Raw genomic sequence first — 19,822 nt, forward strand, 5'->3', positions numbered from 1 at the left:
AACATATTTAATTAACATTTAATTAATATTGCAGAGAAGTTATATCTTCTTTAAATTACCACATATTTTTCGAATTCCTTTTTCGTATTTCGAAAGAAAATTAATATTCATTTAAATTAATTAAAATCTAAAATATTTCATTTTGATAAATAAAAGTTTTTTTTCAATTTCGACGAATATGTATCGAAACAAATAGTAATAATAATAAATCTATTCAATTAAATGTTTCATTTTTGTAACATTTTTTTTTCAACGAAAACAGACAAAAATAACATAAAATGCTTCCTCTAGGAGGATAAGCAATAATTTAGAGATTTTTTCGAAATTTTTTGGTTTTGCAGTCGATTGCAATCGTAGTAAAAAATACCTCACACTTCTATAATGATAATAATAATAATAAAAGAATCAGTTACATAATCCTCTCGCAGACAATTGATATGAGATAAATTGAGTAAATATTGTAAACGCTTCTTAAGGCAAGTAAAAGGCTTGTTATAAAAAATCTTTTTTATAAACATTAAGCATCCATTAAATTAACAGCAGATGGTGTCAAGTTGCATTGATATTCGCCAAACAACATTGCTGCCAACCATCTGTACTGCTCATCTTTCGAAGCACCAGCCAATGTGTAGCCAAAATACGGATTTTCCTTGCACCTGAAAATAAGAAGAATAATTAATTCGTTATCTATTTTTTTTTTTTTTTTTGTTAGTTATTAATTTTTGAATTGGTTACTCACCTCGTTGGCTTATTATTTTTCAAAATGAAAGTGATGCACCAACTGTAAATAGATTTATATTTATATTAAAATTACAATAATTAATTAAATTCAATCGAAAATCACCTTTTAATTTTAAATACTTTAAAATAAATTTTCGTAATTATTATTACAAGTTTCCTCAATTTTTTGCCCGCAGTAATTTTACAATATTGGTCTATATTTACCCCATCTGTGGATTCCTTTTTGGCTCATGTCCCAAATACCAAGCGATGTCTTCAATTCGCCATTCGTGCAATTTTACAGAACAAACTTTATCTTTATAGCAACACAACTTCGCCTGGCTAAATTCAAACAAGTAACTCTTGAAATTCTTCGTTTTTGTGTCAGCGAATTTCAATTCACCAGAAATTGTCATGGGAGGTTTCACCTGAAAATTACAATAATTTGCCATTAAATATTTTAATTATTTTCCAAACAATTGTGTACGAAAAAGAAACAATAGTAAAAAATATACTTTTTTCTGGATTTTATCGTCCAAATGTTACTTAAATAAAATATATTCTTCCGTCTATTTGTTTTGAACAGAAAAAAACCAATTTCAAAAATTAAAAATAAAATTAATACAAAACTTGTAAAATAATAGAATAAAAATGAAAAGGATTGGCGAAAATAAAGAAAGATTTTTTAGAGAAGGCATTATTCGAGTGAGAAATTAAATTCGAAGAGTATATAAAATAAACTCCCTCCGTTTAGAATGGCAAGAGGAGGAAGAGTATTATAAACAAAATGATGTCTAATTTTTTGCGTTGAGAACTTAACATTGTCAGCATGCATGCGTAAATAATTGACACATTTCAAAGCTGCGAAGCACTCGGTCAAGTCCAATTAGAGTTACATCCTGTTTTTCAGTATGGCAACTATTTCTTTCATCTTCTGACTCACGCAATCTGATCCGCCCTATTCCAGTATCCATATACTTTACCATAGTGGGAAAGTTTCACCCTCTAGTCTTATAAAATGACCCTGAACCTCTCTTTAACTTTAATTCATTTGCCTTTTTGATTTAATTCAAATTCCACCTCATTTCAATTCTCAAATATTCCCACTATTTTTCTCTTCTCTTTTTCCCAACTGCGTGAAACTTATTTCTTTGCGAGGGATTTATTTCAATCAACGTTCAACAAACATATTAGTAATCATAATACAAAAAAAAACGTATTAATAAATAATAAAATATTTTAAATTTAAATTAAATTCCCTTTTTGCGTAATTATTTTGAGACAGAAAAAATTTTCCAAAATAATTTTTAAGAGACAAATGACTAGAAGAATAAAAAAAAGTTTGAAGTAAAAAAAACAAATGTTGGACGAAAAAAAACTTACTAAAGGCACAATATCTTTGTAAAGTCTATCTTTTCTGAGAATGAGAACATTGTCCTTTCTGTCGTCGGGGTCCCAGTATCCCCACCTGGCAACGACCTCCAAAACTCTCTCACTGTGATGAAGAGGACGTTCCAATGCACCAGAGAGATCGTATTCCTCTAAACAAAGTTCATGAGGCGCACAGTTTACTTTATCACCGAATTCTCGACAAATGTCGAAGGCAGTTTTTTGCGGTCCAATCTGCAATTTAATTTTATAAATTAAAAACAATCCTGTAAGCAGACTAATTTACAGAATTGACAGTAAAATATCAATAGAAAAATTAAAGACAGAAAAAATTAAAAATCAAAAAATAAGAAAGAATACAAAAAACAAAAATAGAAAAATAAAAAGTCGAAGAATAAAAAACAATAAAAAAATAAAAAGAAAAAAGAAAAGGAGAAAAATAGGGAAACTAAAGAGAAAATAGTATTTAAAAAATAAAGAAATAGAAAAACTAGAGACAAAATAGTAAAAAAAATACAGAAATAAGAAAATTGTGAAATAAAAAACAATAAAAAAAAATAGAATGAAAGAGACAAGTGTAAAAATAAGAAAAATAGAAAAATTAAGAAGAGAAAAGTAAAATGAATTCAAAAATAAAAAAATAGAATAAATAGAAAACCAGAGAAATTAAAAACGGAAAAGTAAGAAAATAGAAAAAACAGTGAATCGAAAAGTAAAATGCAAAAGAAAAAAATAGAAGAATAAGTAAAATATGTAAAATAAAAAACTAAAGAGGGAAAAGTACATAAAATAAAGAAATTAAAAACTGAAGCCAGAAAAGTAAAAAAATAGATAAATAAAAAAATAGAAAAATAAAAAAATAGAAAAGTAGAAAAATAAGAAAAACCAAAGGGAGAAAAGTAAAAAAATATAAAAACAAAAACAAATTGAAAAATAAAGTCCAAATTAATAAAAATAGAAAAATAAAGCAAAAATAAAGAAAAATAATAAATTTTTAAAGGATAATTAAGTTATTTTTTCCCCACTAACCGTGACATTAACACATTCGCCCTCTCTCGACAAGAGATAAATCCAAATTTTCAAATCCCCAGACGGAGCACCTCTCAATCCATTATTTGAAATATGATGACGCTCGAGAACCTCCAAAATTTTCGCCTCCCTCGCAAGATCAGCGGCCGAAAGTTTATACAATTTTGGATACAATCTCACCAAATCGGCGACAACTTTTGATTCCAATCGATTCCAATCCTCGGCACTATTTCCACCGGCGTGCATTAATGTTGGCCCCCATATTGCCGAAATATTGTCAACGGTCATTAAATTTTTCGAACTCTTTCGCGTTATACAGTGAAGATGCTCAAGAATTCGATGAAGCGTCGAAGTTGTAACGGTATCCAAATTCGTAAGTAGATTTCGATATGTCGTCACCTTCTCATCGTCACTGGAAATATCTGGGAAAAAAACAATTCTAATTATACATTCTTTTTTTTAAATTAAGGCAAGAACATTTTTTTTTTTTTTTTGAATAAATTAAATTACATTATTTAAAAGTATTATTTAAATTACGTTTCAAATTAGTATTTAAATTAATCTAATTGAAGTAATGTAATTTAAATACTAATTTCTACTTTTAATTTTTTTTATCTATTGATTATTTTTTCTCTCCCTAAAAAAATTTTTCTTCCTCTAAATTATTTCAAAAAATTTTGAAAAAAAAATTTCGGAAAAAAAATTTCCGTTCTTTAGTTTCCGATTTAAAAATTAATCAGGTTGAAAATTGTTGACGTCCTTCGATGATTGGTCAACGGCGCATGAATCATCGTCACGACAATACTCTGGTCGGACGAGCAACTAGTACATTTGATCGAATCAACACTCACGTACTTGAGTTCAATGCTTCTTGTTAAGTCATTAAAACGACGAGTTTAGACAAATTGGAATTACATAATTGTCAAATAAATAGGTGACAAAAATTAAATGAATAAAATTAAATACATACAATGTATTTAATTGACTAAAAAAGTAAAACTACAAAATTATCAATTCAATCAATTCTAATTAGTTTATTTTAATCTATTATTTATCAAGTAAATGGATGATGAAAATAAAGAAAAACTTGTTGCATCAATTGATTAAGATTTTAACAGTGATGAACTATTTTAATGAATAGACTTCTTTGACTTATTCTTTATAGACCAAAACCCAATGGATTTCTAGAAAATATAAACGAGTTCACGTCTTAGATTAAAACAAGCGGATAAAATTAAAATTCGCCGATTGTGAACGTGGACTTTCTGAAAAATTATTTATTTCCATGTTAATTGTTAATTTATTAAATTTACTTCTAAATAAATAATACTAAAAAACATATTTTTTGATTACCTACCGAAATTTAATTTAATCAGTAAATTGACAATTTTAATTGAAGTTAAAAAAAATTACCAATTGTACTGCAAAGTTGGTCGTGAATTTTCGAAGGGAACAAAGGATCCGGCAAATCGCGAAGAAATCTTCTCAAAACGGTTGCGACATCGTGCTCTGAATATGAATCTTTTGTAATTTGTGTGGCCCAAGCATCACGTCTGAAAGCTTCCAATAACTTGACAACTGCACTGCTAGATCCACTTCGACGATAAATGCCCTCAGTCATTATTCCTGCAAGCAAAAAGGATAAATATAATTCACGCTCTCCATAATCTAGTCATCAGATATCTTGCTCCAGTTCTTATCTCAATGAAACATTTCCTCTCAATTTCCACTTCAATTCTCATTTTCTTTCCTCTAAAATACATTTTTAAATTGTTTTTAATTCAATAATTTTATTCACACAAATTAGAAACGAATTTTCAGCCATTTGAAAAAAAAATCTATATATAAAGTAAAAACAATCTATTAAGTAAAAAAAATCAAAAAAAGTATCTAAACTATCTGTAGAAAATTTTTAAAAATACATAAGCGGAAAATATTTACAACAAGTACAATTAGAAGAAAAAATAAATACAAATTAATAGCTCCGCATTAACAATAAGGAAAAATACAGAAATTAAGTACTATAAAATTAAAGTTTACTATAAAATTGAAAAAGCTATTTTCCTTTCTATCATAAGAATACTTTTTCTCAATAAATTTATTTTCCAACTTTGAGTGTTACGAGGCCAGAAGATCATCAAACAAACAATATACACGCTACATTATGCAATTATGGACTAATATTCCTCAGAAAATTCTTTTCAACAATTCCGTCAATAATTATTAACATCCTTTGTTATAAAAATATCACACACATCATTTTTTATTACTTCATGACTAAAAGTTTTTCCTCACTTCAATCTAAAAAAATACGAATCTAAATTTATCAATTGAACAAATTATTTTGTTAATAATTAATTTTAATTTCAATTTATTTAAAGGATCACAATAATTAATATTACACTTTTTTTTATTTAAATAAAAATTCGATTTAAGTCTATAAGCGAAAGTCGGTAGCCAGGAAAATAAACAAATTAATCAAATGGTCTTAGATATAAATGATAATGTTAAACAATCCATAAAGGAATAGGTCAGATAAGAAAACTGGATTTGTCAATAGTGACCGACTGTAACAATTGCAAAATCATTGAGTACAATGATAACAAAAATCTCTCTCGATTCTTTTTTTCCAAGTTTAGCAAAATTTTTTTTCACAAAAAGGTAAGAAAAAAAATATATTTATCCCAATAGTTGAAAAGTAAATAAATTTCACTGAATTAAAAAAAATTGGAATTCAAAAATTTGAATTGTTAAAATAATTGCTAAAATGAGTGCGAAAAAATTAGTATTCACTCGAGAATAAAAATTTTTTCCGGAGGCTCACCATGGGCGTAGATGAAGTTGATGCATTTATCAAGAATGACAGGCACGTTATCTTGGTTAAGTTGCTGTTGATTTAAAGCAGGACCGGAATTCGTCGCGGCCTGATAAAAAGCGTGTCTCCATGCTGCAGCTTCACTGGACAAAGGTGCAGCCAAATGAAGTGCTCCTGAGCCCCCAGCATCCACCACAACAACAGGAATATTTCCAGCCTCAGGTTTCGGTCCATCTTGCTCTCGTAGCACTAAAATCATTAACAACAATCTTAATTTAATTGCAAACTCAATTTTATCACTACTTTACAATTATAAATTCAGTTTATTAATTTTTGACAATAAAATAATAATTTAGTAGCAATTAAATCAAATAGCAATTAAAATCGAAATTCGCACGAAAACGATAGTTTTCGTGTGAATTTCGATTTTAATTGCTATTTAATTTTATATAATAAATAAAATATACGAACTTCGGACCCATATATTTATTTTTGCAATAAAAAAATGAAAATTAATTATTAATTAATTAATTATGAAAAAAAATTTTCTACTGTAATTAAAAAATAAAAAAAAATTGTTTCTGAGATTATTAGTATTAAAAATAATTAATCATAAAAACAGTAATACAGTGAATTTTTTTTTTTAAATTGCTGAAAAAATTTATTAATATTGGAAACAAATGAATAATGACAAAAACAGTAATTCAGTCCAATATCTATTGACTGAATAGAAATTGGAATATAAAATTGATCATTCCAATCAATAAGTTATAAATTAATAAAATTCACACGAGGTTTTTCTATCTCTGACAGTATCAAGTGAACACAGTGCAATCTAGTTTTATTAAACTTGAACTTAGATGCACTGTTTGAAATTTAATACACTTAGATATTATTATTCAGCAAAAAATAGAACTGGAATAGGCGAGAGAGAAATATTAAACTTAAGGAGTTATTTGCATTTTTTTTATGAAACATCGCGCCTTGTCTTATTCACTAGAGTTCTATAGATAAATAAAGAATGATTCATAAGGCATATTATTCAGCTGCGCAATCGTTAAGCGCACACTTTAAAGACTAATATTACACTGTATTAATAAATTGAAACCAACAATAAAAATAAAATATTTCTAAAATTCCTCTCTTCTTTCTTTTTGCTAAAAATATTATTAATTTTTTTTCTGTAGATTATTCTTCTTTTTTTATTATTTTTCCCCCAAAAAAATTATAATTTGTAATAAATTAATGCGACAATTAATTCCTGACAATAAATAAATATTTTACAAATATTTTTCCGAAAAATAAAATAATTAGATGCGAAAAAAAATCAAATTTCGTGGATAAAAAGTTTTGTAAATTTCATCTCGAGATTCTCGAGGAAAAAATGATTTTAAGGTTTTAGTGATCCATTAGCTTAATTTGACAGTCTCAAGGTTACATTAATAAACAATTACTATTATTTTCTTTAGAAATCGTCTCCTAATGGAATGAAAGAGTTGAAAGTTAAACGGTACTTTTAAAGTGTAACGAATATAAATTTTTTACAACGTTTGCAAAAAAAAAAAAAGAAAAAGAGTGCTGTCTCATCAGAAATTATCGCTTCACTTCTGTAACTGTTCTACTTTCCTCTTAAATATAAAAAAAAAAATTTACGTGTAAATTTAAAAAAATCTATCATTAGACTAGTTATTAATATGTAAATTATTTATTTATTCAGTAATTAACACCCTTTCGTATAGTAAAATTATTAATAAGTAACGAATATTTTTTTTAACCACCGAATTAATTTTTTTTCGAATCATTATTTATTTTGTAAAATATTTATTTGCGAGAATTAATTATCTTATTAATTTATCAAAAATTTATAATTATTATTACCTATTATTAATTTCTAAAAATGATATTTATAATTATAATAATTATTATTTTAAAATAGTACCAAAAAATAAAAAAAAATTATTAAAGATAACATTTCTAAAATTATTTTCATTTTACAAAAATAATTCTTTCCTAACTCACCGATACAACGAGCCTTTCGGAGATCAATTTTTTCCAAAACAACAGGATTTAAAGTTCGAGTGTAAACCAATGTTCTCTGATGAAGAAGAACCCAGGCCGGAAACCAAGAACCCGTGACACCTTCCTGAAAAAGAAGTGACTAATTTTAGTATTCCTAAATTAACTTTTTCCAAACACCTGCGGAATAAATACTTTTCCGACTTTTTCTACTCTTTAGTTTGAAAACAAATTTTTTCACTTTACAAATTTCCAGGAAATTTTTTTTCAATTTATTTTAATACCACAGAGAAGAAAAAAAAGGATATAGGCTTCGTAAACATTTTAATGAGTATCAAATTATGCTTAAATTCTCTCATGATGAAATTTGCACTACGTGTTTTTTCATTATAGTTTTAAAAAAGAAAAATTCTATTTTGCAGTTTCGTCACGTATACTCGGCGCATTTTTTTTTTTGTTCCTCAACTATTGTTTCATTGCAAAATTTATTTGATTAATTATTCTCGACATTTTTTCTCTCCGTCTATAAAATTATAAATATGTAAATGATAAATATGTAAATAATAAATATCTAAACAAATAAATAAGCACGGAAAAAATAATTAAAATTAAAAAATTATTCGTAAATTTCGTGTCGAGGAAAAAATTATTTTGAGTCTTTAGTGATCCATTTTACAAAATTACTGACTAATTAATTAATTAACTAACTAACTAATAGTATTATTATTGTTATTATTATTATTTCTAGTAATAAATAAAAATAATTATTAATTAATTGGTCAGTAATTTTTTATTTTTATTAATATTTTTTCGTGGAAATAAATATACCTTCAAATAAGCCCAGCCAGCTCTGGTTAATAATGAGGTGTATTTAATAGGAAAAACCGGAGTCATCGCCTCTAAAATTCTTTGAGCCCATATTCTTCTTTCCGTAATGCCTTTTGCATAAAAAACATGAACCCTCGGACGTCCTTCACAATGAATTGCAATGCAGTGAACATTTTCACCATCGACTACTCTGAAAATGAAAAAATAAATTTTAATTCAAAAGAAACAGGACGATTCTATAATTTTAATTATTATTCTAAATTCTAATAATTATTTTCCTTCTTCTCCAAAAACGATAATCAAATAAATAAAAATCAATCGTCAGAAAATTTATTTTCAGAAAAATAATTCGTCAGAAAAAGAAAAATAATTTAAATTCAATTAAAAAATTAAAATTTTAATATAAAAATGAAAATTCGATTCAATATTTCCGTGATTAAAATAAATCCATCTAGGAATTTACTTTCCCTTTCCATTAATGAGACATTAAAAAGAAATTTCGCCCTGGCATTTTTATTCACTGCTCATTTACAGACAATAATACGAAAAATAATAATTCACCAGCAAATGAGGGTTCCGGTTTCGCATTTGAAGAAGCAGAGGAAGTACATGCGGGCAAATAATTAATTGAAAAAAAAAATTCAATGACCATCATTGTAAACATACAGATCTCCTCTATTATTAATAAAAAAAAAGAAGAAAATAAAATTATAATCCCTTAAAAGAATTTTTTCATGGGAAATAAAATCTTGATTTAACAGTGTTTATTTTTGTCCTTGCGAGATCGGAACTTTTAAAAATTACAAAGTGGGAAAAACAAGTGATATAGATTCTAAAAGGTCATATAGATATCAGAGAAAATTCAACTAGTTCAATAATAGAAACTTTTATCACATAAACGATAAAATATTAAATCCTTTTCCGCATTTGACATATATGCCAATTATTAATGAGTTACTTAAATATGTTTCAGAAAATTTACTTATACATTCTTTCTTTTATCGGGTCAAAAATGACTTTAGGAATATAAAATATAATTTATTTATAAAGGCAAATTCCATAGGCTGATAAATTGCGTTCAATATTTTTTTTCGCGCAAATGCTTTTATCTTTTTAGAATTTCTCACGTATTTTTATTTATCTATTTTTTCAGATTGGCGCACAAAATTTCTCCTATAAAAATTCTTTCTCCTGTAATTATCAAATTTATCATTTTTTAATCAAAATCCCCTTAAAGAATTTAATTTTTTTTTAAATTTAAATAAAATTCTTCCCAAGAATTAAATTATTTTCATAAATAATAAAATATTCTTTGAAAAAATTAAATTATTTTCTATACAATTTTAATAAAATTACTCGACAATTTATTATTTAATTTTTTGTAATAATTACTAGATAAAAAAAAACATTTCTCAATTATTTTCAAAAATTTTAATAAAATTCTTCGAAAAAAAATTTAAATATCCTCAAAATTTTTGATAAAATCCTTTATAAGAATTTAATTATTTTCAATACAATTTTAATCAAAATCCTCTTAAAGAATTGAATTTTTTAAAAAAGTTTTAATAAAATTCTTAAAAGAATTCAATTATTTTCATAAATAATAAAATTCTTCTTCATAGAAATCAAATAATTTTTAACACAATTTGAATAAAAATATCTCCATAATTTTTGAAAATAATTTCTCGATGATAGAATTTAATTTCCGAAATTTTTAAAAATCTGAATTAAAATTCTTCAACAAAAACAATTAAATTTCCTCAAAAATCTTGATAAAATTCTTTATGAGAATTCAAGTATTTTCAATACAATTTGAATTGGATTTTCTTAAAGAATTTAATTATTATTTAATTATTTTCAAAAATTTTAATTAAAATCCTTCGAAACAATTGAATTATTTTCGTAAATAACAAAATTATTGACAAGAATTCAATTATTTAAAAAAAATTTTAATAAAATTATTCTTTTATTCAGTTTTTCTTTTTATTTTCGTGAAGAAAAAAGTGAAGAAAAACTGAATAAAACTCTTGTAAATTTATTCTTTTATTTTTTATTCATTGATTTCTTTCTTCTTGTATTCAATGTTTTTTTCCTGGTTATTTTATTTTTTTATTTTTTTTATTATTTAATGTTTCACTTATTCTTTTACTTTTCAATAATTATTTTCTTTACGTTTTTCTTTACATTTTCCTGTACTTTTTGATATTTACTCTTTTATTCATTTCATTATTTATTCTTCTTCATTTATTTTACTGATTTTTTTTAATCAACTTTCATCCAGACATAAAATTGTTTATGTATTTTTATTATAATTTTTTTTTCTCATGACTATTAATTGTAAATATAGTTTGTGCGGTAAAATAAAAAAAAAACTCACTTGACATCTTGCAACAGATGAATACTGTGGATCTTTTCAAGGCTAATGACTTCCTTCACAGTTGACATACTTTTATCACTGTAAAACGAGAGTTTTTGATCAATTAAAACAGCGGCTCTCGAAACTAAATCTTTGGCTCTTTCAATTCCAACGCCCGATCTGTAAATCACACCCCTATGACTCGGTGGATTTTGATTTCCCAACGATGTCTTTGGTCTCTCTAATTTCTTCGAATTAACACTCTTCACATTCACTTCAACTAATTCACGATTTCTTGACAATAGCTGTTTACTTCCATTTTTCACAAAATTTAACATATTATTAGGTTTCATTAATCTCTGCATAACACTCGTTCGTTTCTCCTCTGAACTCTTAACTAAAGCACCAGCTGTACTCGACGATGAATTATTATTATTATTATTATTTATAATTGCCTCCTCGACAGTGTCCGAGAGTGATTTATTTAAATTATTATTTTTAATTGCCGATTTCCTTGGCGGAACTGCCGGTTGTTTTCTTGAGGCGAGATGCGCCAATTTTGGTAATAATGCTGGACTCTTTTTTGTTGGTAATTTCTCTGGTGTTTCGACCATTTCAACTTCGTCGTATTCATTTTTTGGTAATGAATCAAAGCGTCTTGGTGGCGTCGGTGGAATTGTGGAAATTTCACTTTGAACTATTGAATCCTCCTCTAATTGAACTTGATCATCATCTTCTTCTGCTGCTGCTACTTCTTCTTCTCTTTCTTCTCTTATATCGTTTGCACTTCCTCCACTGCTCGCTGATTCATTGTTCTCCAAGAAGGCCTTCAATAATAGGAGGTCATTATTTTCGTAATTACTGTAAACGTTGCACTCAGTCTTTGCGAATGGATCAAATTCGTATAATACCGATTTCGATTGCTCTCTTCTTGGGCCTGAAATCATTTTTTTTTACATTTATTAGTTTATCGATAAATAATATGATGAGAATGTTAAAACAAAAAGAGAAAATGTGTCTTTTTTAAAAGAAACAAAAAATACTTAAACTTGGGAAAAATAATTTCTAAAAACTCTAGTATTTACAGGCCATGGATCGAAAAAAATTCGCTTCAGTCGATTGAAGATAAAAGTCAAGAAATACAATTTTGTCACAAAAATTTCATAATTGTATTTTGTTTCTTAACATTTTTAGTAATTTTTCTTTTTAAATATTTTCAATTTTGAAATAAATGGATTGAAAATCATTGAATTCTTGCGAAGAATTGTATCAAAAAATTTGAAAATAATTAAATTTCTTCGAAGAATTTTATTATTAATGAAAATAATTAAATTTTCGATAAATATTTTGTTAAAATTTTCAAAAATCCTAATTAAATTCATTTAGAGAATTTCTTTAGATTTTTTTAAATAATGGAGATTCTTAAATAATTTTTAATGAAAATTTTGACAGAAATTGAATTTTATGAACAATTTCTTTCAAGTTCTTAAAATAATCGTGTTTCTTAATAATTCAAATTAAACAATTAAATTATTGAAATTAATTAAAATTTTCTAAAATAATTAAATTCTTTCGAAAAATTTTATTAAAAATTTTTAAAAAATTGATTTTTTTTGAAGGATTTATTAAAATTTTAGAAAATAATTAAATTCTTTTAAAAGATTGTATAACTAATGAAGAAAAAACTGAATTTTTCCAAAGAATTTTAGTATTTATAAACGATTTATTAAAATTCTAGAAAATAATTGAATTCTTTTGAAAAATTTTATAACGATTTAAGAAAGAAATTGAATTTTTGCATAAAATTTTATTGAAATTAATTAAATTTTTGCAAAGATTTTACTATTTGGAAAAATAATTGAATTGTTTCGAAGGATTTATGAAAATTTTAGAGAATAATTGAATTCTTTTGAAAAGTTTTATAACAATTTAAGAAAAAATTGAATTCTTTCGTGAAATTTTATTGAAAATAATTGAATTTTCGCAAAGATTTTACGATTTAAAAAAATAATTGAATTGTTTCGAAGGGTTCTTTAAAATTTTAGAAAATAATTGAATTCTTCCGTGAAATTTTATTAAAAATTTTTAAAAATTTAATTTATTTACAAAAATAAGGAACCTAATAAGTGAATTTCCAAAAATTTTTATTATTAAATTATTCAGAAATTTATATTTAAAAATAAAAAATTGTATAATTTAAATAAATATTTGCTACTTTTGTTAAATAAATATTCAAACCTAATTTCTATTTACTTTTCCCATTTTTCCCCAGGAATTAAAATTTAAATATTTTAATCTAAAAATCTGTTGAAATTTAATTTTTTTAACAATTAAAACTAAATTTCCTGAAATTCCATTATTTTCTAGAATTTTTTAAATAAACTTTTTCTCTAAATCAATTATTTTTAGTAAACTTTTTCAAAAATTCAGTTTTTAAATTATTCCAAAATTTTGCAATTTAAATTTGAAAAATTGTTTTTTAAAAAATTTTAATTAAATATTTTTCAAAATCAATTAAATTTTAACTAATTTTCAATTTTACTATTTTATTTCATTTTTATTCAACTATTTTTAAGAATATTTTAACTTTTTAATTATATATCTTAATTCAATTACCTTAAAAAAATTATAATGGATAAATTTAAAAAATTACTTATTTTTAAAACAAATTATACAATTTTTTGAAGCTAATTTTCATTAACTTTTATTTTCAAATTTTCATCATTGAAAATTTTTTATTTCTTTAACAATTCAATTATATTCAAAATTTACAATTAGAATTCAGTAAAATTTAATTTTTGAACAATTTTCCTAAAATATTTAAAATAATCAATTTCTTTGAATAAAATTTCACAAAATTTTAATTATTTGACAACTTTTTTTATTAAATTTGCCAAAAATTTAATTATCATACCAAGAATGATTGAAAATTATGTAATTTTTAAAAAATTTGAATATAATTATTTTTCGCACTATAAGTAATAATCGAAATAAATTGTATTTTATTTTGTACAAAAAAAAAATTAGTAAAAGTCCTGAACGTTCAAATAAACAAAATTGATTTATTTGTTCTTCAAATTAAATTTTTTATTACAATAAAAAAATTAATACAAAATTTTCTAAATGTAAAATTTAAGTTTTTAATTCTTATTGCCATTAGTAATTTATGATAATATTTTCAATAAAAGATATTTCGTTCATTAGAACGTAAAAATACTAAACAGACGAAAAATATGAAAAATAATTTCCAAACATTATTCTCTTTAATATTTCAAGGCCTATATTATTAATAAAGAAAAAGAAAAAATATTAAAAATAATTTCCAAAAAATAGTCTTTTAGTATTTATTAAATAAAAATTGATTCTCACCAGACGGGGAATTTTCCTCGTTCTTCACCGAACTCTCATCACTTGATGAATTCTTCTTCAAAGCCCAATTTTCATACAAAGAATTCTGCAAAGACACATGACTAATATTCGAATTAGAGGAAATTCTCTTTCTAATCGGTGGCTCCTCCTCATCAGCACTCGATATCCTGTCCAATTCATCAGTGCCATCAGTCTTATCAGATTTTCCCGTGGCAGCATCGTAAAATGTCCATGAATCCGATCTCGATAATCTTTTCGCCACCTCCTGACTCCCATGAATATCGGACATATTTAAACTCTGATCGGAATCACTTCCATGATTTTGGGCGAATTTCAATAAATTAAATGGCTCAGCGGTGAAGTCACGTTCAGCCCTCTCGGAGAATGTTGAACTCAATGTATCGTAACGACTGCTACTATTTCCCGAAGTGACTGATTGTAATTCATCGTAAATTGATTCATCGGGAAGTGGTGGCGGTGGATAGACGGGAGGCGGTGGACTATACCTCGCACCAGACAAATCCTCTTCATTTTTCACACTCTTCAAATTACTATTTAGTGGACTGTAAAATGAAATTGTACTGAAAATATCATTTGCCGGTAGTGATGTGCAACGATCGTCTTCAATTGGATTTTTTGCTTTACTCTCGATATCTTGAATATCGTCCTGATTGAGTGAGGCCAAACGACGTGTTATTAAATTCTTCACCGACTTCTCCAAACGTATACTCGCATTTCGTGTACTCGATATAACGGCACGTCCCTTTACTGTCATTTTCTCGGAGATTTCATCCTTCAATTGCTTTGAGCATGTACTCAAATTTTTGAAAAATTCCGAATTTGTTTTCGATTCTGATTTTGCCTCGTCACTTTTTTCCGATTGCAACGATTCACTTGGACTTGATGATCTCGTCACTTGCAATGTTCTCGGCGCTGGTATTGGAATTGCTCTCTCTGCTTGGAGGATTGATCTCGGTTTTGGTACCGGTTTCACTTCCATCATAATTTCCTTTTTTTTCTCTCCTCAATTTGAAATTTGAAATTTTTTCATTTCAAGTCTTTTTCTCTTTTTCTTCTTTTCTTCTTTTCTTGATAAGAGTATTTTGAAACGATTAAATCGAGAAGATAGAGAGAATTTGCGATTTATTGAGAGAAAAAATCAGGAAAAAATATTAGTCACCAGAATTGCAGGAGGCACTCACATTCCTCTATCGAATAAAACAAGGAATGGCACGTTTTATAATCTGTCGGGTGTGTTGATTATATGATTTTGAATGAATCACACTGTCTGCTCTTTCAATCTTCTAAATGTCTTTCCGGTATTATAAAGGACTTTGTTTTTTCTTTCCTCTCTTTTAATAAACACAAACTCTCGACGTCGATGGACAAGTTTCAAGCATCAAAGACGGAAAGGAAGTTTCGAGATAATTTTTTTCCTTGCGCTTCGTGAACACCTCTTCTGTAATAAAAAAACAAAAAGACTGATAAGCTCTCGTTATCAATAAAAAAATTTAGATTTGTAAGTTTAATTCGTGGATCAAAGAGATCTAAAACAGGATTTTCGTTTATTTTGCATCTTTTTCTTTTCATTCAATTTATTATCCTTTGTTTCTTTTACTTTTATTCAATTAATTATTATTTATTCTATTTTTATTCAATTCATTATTATTTATCCTGCTTCTATTCAATTTATTATTTAACTAGCAAATTTTTTATTTTCAAATACAAATTTTTGAATGATTTCAGACTCAAATTTAAAAAAAATTCAATTATTAACTAATTTACTAATTAATTATTCTTGTTTAATAATTTAAAAATTTTTAATAAATCTTTCGAAACAATTCAATTATTTTTTTTTAAATAGTAAAATCTTTGCAAAAATTCCATTATATTCATAAATAGCAAAATTCTTTACAAAAATTCAATTCCATATTCAAAACAATTTCACGAAAGAATTAAAATATTTTTAACGAATTAAGAAAAAAATATAATTGAATTTTTTCGAAGAATTTATTAAAATTTTAGAAAATAATTGAATCCTTTGAAATTTTTTATAACCAATTAAATAGTATTTTAGTAAATAGTAAAATTCTTTGCAAAAATTCAATTATTTTTTAAACTTTTAATAAAATCTTCGAAACAATTCAATTATATTTATAAATAATAAAATTCTTTGCAAAAATTTAATTATTTTTCAATTTATTTCATGAAAGAATTCAATTTTTTTTAATTCGTTATAAAATTTTTCAAAAGAATTTTCAAAAATTGTAATCAAATTTAATAATTAAATGTTTAATTTCAATTATTAACAATCACGATTATTTTATAAACTTGAAAGCAATTGTTCATAAAATTCAATTTCTGTCAAAATTTTAATTTAAAATTATTTAAAAAACTCCATTATTTAGAAAATTTTTTTTAAAATTTTAAAAAATTCTCTAAAAGAATTTAATTAGGTTTTTGAAAAATTTTTAAAAAATTCTTATCGAGAATTCAATTATTTTCATAAATAATAAAATTCTTCGAAGAAATTCAATTATTCTCAAATTGTTTGATAAAATTCTTCGCAATAATTCGATGATTTTGAATAAATTAATTTTAAAAATGGAAATTATTTAAAAACAAAAATTATTTAAAAAGTTAGGAACAAGTATATTTAATTTTATTACATTTAATTAACATTATTTTACTGGTAAATAATTAGATTTAATTTAATTAAAAGACAACTGTAAATAATTCATCATAAATTGATGAGAATGTAAATAGTAATGATGATATGATGTAAAGAATTTAAAAGCTTCCAAGAAAAAATTCTTTTGATGCTTGGATAAATAAAATATTATTACTTGCTTTTTGGCACCGTAGATGCCTCATAATGTACATTAAATTACCATAAATCGAAAAAATATGAATAAATGAATTTAATAATTGTTAGAGGGAAAAATTTAATTATTGCCATTATTATATTTTTAAATATATACATTTTTATCGATTCTTTTCTATCGATACAATGACTTTTTAAATAATTTTAAGGCGCAATAGGACAATGGTATTTATCATTTTGCGTGCTGTCACACTGTAATTGATAAGTAAGAAGTTTCAAATGAACTCAATACAGTCGAAAGCACTTGAAAGTAAATAAAATTTCAAGCATTCATAAAAAAAAAATTCATTACCACCTAATTTAATTCAAGAAGAAAGCAAATATTTATTGTTTCTATTTGTTTTACTATTTTTATTATTTAGTTCATTATTTACTTTATTATTCGTATTATTTATTTTATTTATATTATTTATTTTAATTATATTTTTTATTTTATTATATTATTTATTTTATTATATTATTTATTTTATTATATTATTTACTTTATTTTTATTATTCACTTTTTTGTATTATTCATTTATTTTGATTATTTCTTTTTCATTTTGATTCTTCCCTAATATTATTTTCAATTTATTTATTTTATTATTATTAATTTTCATTTGCGCCATTATTATTATTATTATTATTCGTTTATGTTGTGATTAAATTTACTTTTTTGCAACAGTAGAAATTTTTTTTTTTTTACTGTCACCTACTTTAGAGTTTTCCTGATCCACAAATAAAACCACAAACGGATTTTTCTGCAAAGAATCAAATTTTATCTGCCTTTTTTTTCTGTTAAAATTTTAACTTTCGCGTTACTTTAGAGATGAGAAAAAAATCTCACCTGGTCGTTGATCCTCGTCTTTGGCATTGTGATCTCTCTCTCTCTTGAGATGGTCTTTCTCTCTTTTTCTTCCACGCAGACGGAAAATCACGCGTGCAAAAAACAGGCTCCAAAATAAATCCACACAACGAAAAGGTGTCTTGATAAAAAAAAAAGAATATTCTTCCCCACTCACAAAACTGATATTTCCACAATATTCCTCATGAGTAAGAAGACATATTCCTCATGAAGAAGAAATATTTCTCACGAATATCAAGAAATATTCCTCATGAATATGAGGAATATTTACAGCAACAAGTATTCCAAAAATAAACTCTTGCACTATTACTAAAATCAGATCGAGAATCTAGAACAAAAAGATAAAAAAAAAACAAATTAAAATTCTTTGTCATTGATGAATCCATGTAGTCTGACGCATTTCTTCTTTTCTCCTGACATTATTATTACTAATCCTTCAACTGACACAATAATGCAGCATCACAATAAGAAAAAAACACTGCAATCCTCTCTGGAGAACAACACAACTTTTCACTTTCTTTCTTCTTCGTCTCCTCTTTTTCTTTTGAAACTTGCTGGTGTTTGGATAAGACTCAAAGCGATTTCTTGTACCGGGTCAGTCAACTCGGAGCTGTTACAAACTATTAATGAGCACTGATGTTGACAGCTGTTTTCATTGAAATGCAGAAAATAGTATTAGAGAAGAAATCACGAGACAATTTAGTGGTGATGTATTTTTCCTTTTTCCTTCCTCCGATCATAATTTCCAAGAGAGAGATTCTTGAAAACTTTTCTTCATTTTATGAATAATGAATGAAAACGTGTGTATCGAAATGGAAATATGTTTAAAAAAAAATGAATGAGGAAAAAAAAATATTGTGCTGTCCTATTGAATGACAGTCAAGCACTGAACATCGTATCGTATGGCCTGGCATTCGCTTCGCTGGCTTCTCGTTCTCGCTGCTCGCCCCATTTCGCCCACACTATCCTCTCTTCTCCTTCCACTTTTATTACACTCATACCATTCTATGATAGTGAATCAGTGAGTCACTCCCCACTAAACACTTTTCAAATTGTGCTTTATAAAAACTATTGTTAACCATTTATTCTCTTTTTCTCATGTGCATTATACGTTTTTATTCCAGCTCCAGAATTGATCCCTTTTCAACAATTCTCGACAATTAGTTTTTAATCTTTCTCGAATTGCATTTGTGTGGAAAATTTCTGGAAACACTGAAAATTTCAAATAAAGAAATTAATCAAAAGAAATGAAAGAATTAAATAAATAAAAGATAAACAAAATATATATATAGAAAATAAATAAAATGTATAGAAAATAAATAAAATGTATAGAAAATAAATAAAATATAGAAAATAAATAAAATATAGAAAATAAAATAAAAATTTCTGTTAGAAGATACAACAAAAAAATTGTGTTTAAAAATTCGATGATTGTGTGTAAATAAATAGTAAAAGGAATTTATACATTACACAAAAATAAATCCTTATTCGTTGATTTCTTTTATGAATTTATGCCAATGAGTGACAAATTTTAATCCTCTTCCTTGAATTTCATTTATGGAAAATTTGATG

At 25.2% G+C, this 19,822-nt stretch overlaps 1 protein-coding gene across 1 annotated transcript; it reads right to left on the reverse strand.

Annotated features, from left to right (window-relative positions):
* Positions 1-251: 251 nt before the first annotated feature.
* On the reverse strand, positions 252-19,305 carry LOC122500392 (arf-GAP with Rho-GAP domain, ANK repeat and PH domain-containing protein 1). The gene is made up of 13 exons (XM_043609304.1): positions 18,696-19,305; positions 18,233-18,578; positions 14,523-15,981; positions 11,175-12,090; positions 8,798-8,987; positions 7,973-8,096; positions 5,963-6,202; positions 4,552-4,764; positions 3,139-3,560; positions 2,104-2,343; positions 946-1,148; positions 740-781; positions 252-656 (listed from the first exon to the last, which is right to left on the reverse strand). Exons 3-13 carry the CDS (start codon positions 15,523-15,525, stop codon positions 518-520), a joined length of 3,732 nt encoding a protein of 1,243 aa, XP_043465239.1. The 5' UTR covers positions 15,526-15,981; positions 18,233-18,578; positions 18,696-19,305; the 3' UTR covers positions 252-517.
* Positions 19,306-19,822: the final 517 nt, after the last annotated feature.

This window comes from Leptopilina heterotoma, unplaced genomic scaffold (genome assembly GCF_015476425.1).
Source record: "Leptopilina heterotoma isolate Lh14 unplaced genomic scaffold, ASM1547642v1 Lhet_183, whole genome shotgun sequence".
NCBI classification, from domain to species: Eukaryota; Metazoa; Arthropoda; class Insecta; order Hymenoptera; family Figitidae; genus Leptopilina; species Leptopilina heterotoma.